The 6054-nt window shown below is 52.1% G+C and overlaps 1 protein-coding gene across 1 annotated transcript in view; it reads right to left on the reverse strand.

Moving 5' to 3' along the window:
* Nucleotides 1-5850, reverse strand: part of Lpcat1 (lysophosphatidylcholine acyltransferase 1) — a 51307-nt gene extending 45457 nt beyond the window's left edge. Inside the window, exon 1 of the mRNA XM_038322955.1 lies at nucleotides 5685-5850. Within this exon, the coding sequence (XP_038178883.1) occupies nucleotides 5685-5819 (135 nt within the window). The 5' untranslated portion in view covers nucleotides 5820-5850. The remainder of the gene's footprint in view (nucleotides 1-5684) is intronic.
* Between the last annotated feature and the right edge of the window lie 204 nt (nucleotides 5851-6054).

Genomic DNA, 6054 nt, shown 5'->3' on the forward strand with positions numbered 1-6054 from the left:
TTGATACAGATTTGCCTTAACACTCAACAATCAAGATTCATAGGCCTGGGAAAGTAAGTCCGGGGAACAAACACTGTAAAGGGGTAGATATTTGGACTCATGGGCACTCTGCTACCCGGGGGAAATGGACACACAGGACACAGTTACTGATAAGGCCAGCAGGTAGGTCCCAAGTCTGGGGTCTGTGGCTGGGTCTAGAAGGCCACTATTTAGGGCACAAAGTTCTCAATCTTTAAAAACAAGAAATGCTGGCTAGGGGGATGACTCACTGAGTAAGTGCTAGCCACTCAAGTATGAGGAACAGAGTTTGGGATTCCCTGAACCCAAGAAAAACCCGGTAAGTGTAGCAGCTCAGCTGTAACTCTAGCCTCCTAAGGCAGAGATGGGATTCCCCAGAGTAAGCTGACTAGCCAAGCTGACCCTATCGCTGAGCCCTGGATGTGATCAAGAGACCCTACTTCACTGGAAGAGGTGGAAGAGCTATTGAAAATGATTCCCAAGATGATCCTTGAGCCTCCACACGCATGTGCCCCTACATGCTTGACACAAGTAAACATGCATACACATATGAAATAAAAAACAGAAGAAAATGAGAAACAGATAATTCAATTGCACAAAAAATCCAGTGCCTGGATGTTGATAATAAAGACTGAGGTTGCCACAAGGAGATATGGACAGGAGAGCTGCCTCCAGGAGCAGCCTGCAAACAGCCCCGGGCTCCACGTCCATTCTGCAAGTATCAGGCTGCAACATGCATCAGCCTACGGAGATTGCTAGTGGTGCCTGATTGCATGAAACTGGCACAGGCCTAGAGGGTTGGTGGCTGACCTGGGGTTCCAGGAACCACAGCTTCCCTTAGGCTGAATACTCCTAAGCACATTTCAGAGGTTAGGTATAGGTCATTGCTACTTCTCTAAGAAAGGTGATGACCAAGGGTCACACAGCTGACTCACTGAGCACTTGTAGATGGAAGGGGTTATGTTCAATGTAAACAGAAGGAGGAGGAAGAGGAGGAGGAAGAAGGAGAAGAAGCAGAAGAAGCAGACAAGGAGAAGAAGGAGGAGGAGGAGGGGAGGAAGGAGGGAGGGAGAGAGGAAGGGAGGGAAGGAAGAAAGGAAGAAAGGAAGGAAGGAAGAAAGAGAAAGAAAGAAAGAAAGAAAGAAAGAAAGAAAGAAAGAAAGAAAGAAAGAAAGAAAGAGAAAAAGAAAGAGAAAGAGGCTTACATAGGAAAGGGCTGGAGTTGCAGTTGGAAAGAACACAATGTCTGTGGTCCTCCTGGCACACTAGCACCCAAACAATTGTGGAGAAAACTCTGACACCAGCTACATCCAGCAGGGAACCAGGCCCTGGACACTGTGGAGAGAGGGTAGGCCTTGACATTACAACAATCTCCAGGCCAGCCCCAGGCAGCAAAAGGCTCAAATTATATTCATACTATCAAAGGTATGTGCTCTGCTGGACTCTGCTGGGTGCTGTGATGAGAGCCACAGTGAAAGGAAGTTCTCCAGAGTCAGCTCCCATCTGTGCTGTGGACGAAGACACTCTACCTAGGCCTTATATGGGGACCAGGCTGTGTGTGCAGAAAAGCACAGAGCACAGTCAACAGCAGGACAAAGCCAGCTGCCACTGCTAACAATAAGGGCTGCAGAAGGGAAGCTCAGCGCTAAAAAGTAAAACAAAAACCAGGACTGGGGTTGGGCAGATGGCCTAGCTAGTACGGTGCTTGCCTCACAAGCAGGAAGACCTGGGTTCAATCCCAGCACCCACCCACATGAAAGCTAGCGGTGGCTGTGGGTGCCTGTCATCCCAGTGCTGGGAAGGTGGAAAGGACAATCTCTGGGGTTTTCTAGCCAATCAGTCTAGCTGAACAGGTGAATACCAACTTCAGTAAGAGACTGTCTCAAAATGTAAGGCGAGGGCTGATGAAAACGATCAAATGTCAACCTCTGGCCTCATGTACACACACACACACACACACACACACACACACACACACACACACACACACACACACACCAGTACCAAATCAGTGAGGACAGCAAAGTTATCTGCTGCCCCTTATAAGCTGACACATTAGCACAAGGACATTCAAGTGAGTTTTTTCTAGTGACTGACACTGGGTTCGAACAGGCTTCATGCCTTAACTACGGCACACACGTGTGCTTTCCAGTCAGCTAAGAAACAAAAGTGTACATTTACACGTAAAGTATGGACATACAAATAAACACTCATGCTCCTAAAAGCCCAAATTCTAAAAGGCTATAAAGTTAGGACTTTCCCTGGGCACCATCTCTAATGGACTACAGGTTGGCTACAGAAGAGGGCTCCCTACAATGGCAGGCTCCCTACATCCACACTAAGGTTCCACACAACTGCTTGGAACCAGTGTCAGGCTTGTGAGACAGGGATAGTTCAGAACCTCACCTAACAGTTCAGACCTCATCTGTGACACAGGAACTCGGGCTGGCCTTCCACCTGCCTCTAAGCCTTAGAGTCTAGGGGCTGTAGCTAACAGTGACCAAAAGTCAGACACAGGGAAACAACCTTGGGTCTTCCTGAGACACACAGATGTGGACCATCAGATGCCATGCTTCTTGCAGGAAGTATGCATTCCAAGCCTGACACTGGTTCCAAGCATTCCTGGAAGGGCTAAATACTGTGTAGCCAAGCCATCTAGTCCAGTGTCTCTTCTCTCTTCCCCTCCCATAAATCTCCCCGGTCCAGTGCTTGCTTAGTCCAGAAGTCGGTAGAACACCTGCACCCCACATAGCATGCTGAGGTGCAACAGGACCTTTTAAATACAGAGCGCCCCTCTTTATTAAGTCTCCTGCAGTGTCCAGGTGCCCAGTGGGCAGCACCTCCCTGTGCCCATATGCCTGGGGCCTGGAGTCATCTGCAGGAGTGGCAGGATGTGTGCTGTGGGGACCTTGCTCTGGCATCACCATTCCTATGGGAGCCAGGCTGCAATGACAGCCCATCTGTGCTCTACCTTAACTCAGATGCTAGACAGCCTGCGGGAAGAGCTTTCCAGTACTCAGGGCTCTGAAGTCAGGGCAGAACTTGTCAGTTACCTGACCTCACCATCGCCTTCTCTGGGATGGGCTTGGGTGGTGGGGTTGCAGACGCTTCCGAACCTGCACCAAACTAGGATTGGCTCTAGTAGAAGGTGGCTCTGCTGTCCAGGAAGCAAACTCATATCTAGTTAAATTTCACAATCGGGAAAACCCATCAGAGCTGGGACGGCAAATGCTTGTACCACATGATCCATGGGGAGTACCCCAAAAACCCTGTGTGTGACAGAAAACCACTTTATGACTTCAAAAATAACAAACTGCGAAGACTCTTAGCTGACAGCCCAAGCCCTTCTAGGGCCTGTCCTTCATCTGTATCCTTGCCGTAACAGGAAGTGGCGAGTTCTTCAGACTCCAGTGTGCAGATCCTAGCCTGTTATTTTCTGTCCACTAAATGCTTAAGCTGCTTGCTAAATCTGTAGTTAAGTGACAGATGGGCTGCTAGGGGCTGAGGTGGCCTGTGTGTCCTTAATCCAAAGCTATACACTAACCCCTCCCAGGGCAGTTCAGAGTCACTTGGAGTAGGAAGTTTCTGAGCTTCAGACTTAAGGGACCTCCTCCTGAAAGGGAAGCAGGATTCTTTTGCTTGACAGCTTATCCATCTACCCTCTAGAAAAACTTTTCAATAAAGCCTTCCATAAAGGCTAAGGCTCTGCAAAGCATGGCTTGGGGGATGTATAACAGAGAATTCTGTGGACAAGTACAAATATGTTCTTTAGCCACAGGCTGCAGACATCCAAATAATTATACAGAGCCTCGTGGGCACATGCTTTTGGGCAAAAAGTCCTGGCCCTAGAATCAAACTAAGTGGGTTAAGATTGCAGCAAGGAAGCCGGGTGGTGGTGGCGCACGCCTTTAATCCCAGCACTCGGGAGGCAGAGGCAGGGGGATCTCTGTGAGTTCGAGGCCAGCCTGGTCTACAAGAGCTAGTTCCAGGACAGGCTCTAAAAAAGCTGCAGAGAAACCCTGTCTCAAAAAACCAGAAAAAAGAAAAAAAAAAGATTGCAGCAAGGATGGGTGCATAAGGAGTGAGGAGCTAGCTTTCAGAGAGGAAGATGCTTCATGCAGACTGAGTAGAAAGGGGAGGGGCAGGAACAGAATGAGGCAGACCAGATCTGGATGGGATAGGAAATTACCAAGATGGGGTAGAGGCAGGCTAATACGGCCAGGATTGAAAAGAATTACTAGGGATGGGTTGTTTAAGATGACCAGAGTGGAGCAGCAGCAGGGAGACCAGGCTGGATTGGGGTAGGGTGAACCAGAATGGACTTGGTTAGGGAGTAGCCCCCAAATCCAAAGGAAGTTGGGTCAAGACTCCCTTGGAAGAAAATCTCAGGAAGGCTTCCAAGCAGCAGATCCTGGAGGAAGAAGAAGACCCACTGGTTCCACAAGTGACTCTGGAAAGAGTTGTAGGGTAGGAGGTTGTGGAATGGAACAGAGGGATAATTAGGCTCTGAGATGACTGTACCCTAAGTCCGCCTGCTGGGCACAGCCCCTGGCAGTAGGGACTAACTGATAGCAGCCTTGCTGAGTCCCACAGGCAGCTGCCTTGTCTCATATCTGTCTGGCTCCAGATACAAGCAGGGAAGGGGGTAAGACCTGAGGCCTGATATGAAGCAACTTTGCCTTTCCCCCTCTCCGTGTTCAACTCTGTCGACCATCAAGTTCCCACGGGTGATAACCAACCCCATTAGAGGCTTTGAGAAGAAGCCCGTGCCTGGGAAAGTGACAACTTCAACGGGCTTCACAGACTTCACTTTAATATTACGTCTGATAAGTTACACATTTAAAAACACTATCTCCTCTCAGAGCTGGTTCCTCATAGTTGGAAATACTACTCAGCCCATAAACCACAGGGCCACAGACGTCTGAAACTGTGAGCTCTACTCATTAAGCAAAAAAAAGGCACCCAAAGTGACCATAGCACCACAGACCCGATCCCACAGTAGGAGAGGTTCCGCGTGCCAGGTCTCACAGAGAGAGTCACAGGAACAGATGGTAACTGTGCCTGGATCCAGGTTCCCACCAATCAACCGCAACCGCAGCACACCGGTTCCCTCTCACGTGGGAACTACGTTGTATAAAGTTGATTCTGGGCACAATCACCCCAGGGAGCGTCGTTAACAGCCGAAATAGTGTACTCGACACAGAAAACAATCTGCAAACATAGATGTGGAAATCCTCCCGCCAGGTTATGCCAAGAGGTTCGCACGTCCGCTGCTGACCAAGATGACCATCCAGGTTCGGGCACTAGGCCACCGAGACACACAGTCGGCCTCCTAACTGAGCGGAGGCGCTCGAAAGGGGCTGCTTGATGCGAGGGACAACCCCCCGCCCTCCGCCCACCACCAGGCCTCCTACTGGCGGGAACCCGCGCCAGGCCCGGGATGAGGTTGTGGGGCTCAAGGGATGGAGTTCAGGGGATGGTGCCTAAACCACAGAGGGTGTAAGTCAGCATGTGCGCAGGCGGCGGGAAGCGGGACCCTGGCGCGGGCTCAAAGGGTGCTGCAGGGGAGGGGCGCGGCTCTCCAAGGACCGGGCGGCGCCCAGCCCCTCCCCACCGCATCCCAGGCGCATCCTGGGCAGAACACAGAAGCGACGCGGAGAACCCACCTGGGCCTTCTGCAGGGCGCTCAGCCGCAGTTCGTGCACGAAGGGGTTCCGCCCCGGGGGCGCTAGCCGCCGCGCGTCGCCTGCCCCTGAGCTGGAGGAGGGGGCGGCCCGTGGCCCGCGGCCCCGCAGCCTCATGGCGGCCCACGCCTGAGCACCGAGCGGCGCAGACGGAGCACAGCCGACGGAGATCAGCGGAGCCGAGCAGAGCCGAGCGCACAGGAGCAGAAGGCGGCAGAGGTAGCAGCAGAGCGCGCGGGAGAGGGCCGAGGATGCGCGGCCGCCCGGAGGCGCAGGCGCGGGAGGGGCGGCGTGACGTGGGTGGGGCCAACGGGATGCCCCGCCCCGACCGCGCTGGACTATGATTGCGCCT

The sequence above is a fragment of the Arvicola amphibius genome, chromosome 3 (assembly GCF_903992535.2).
Source record: "Arvicola amphibius chromosome 3, mArvAmp1.2, whole genome shotgun sequence".
NCBI lineage: Eukaryota > Metazoa > Chordata > Mammalia > Rodentia > Cricetidae > Arvicola > Arvicola amphibius.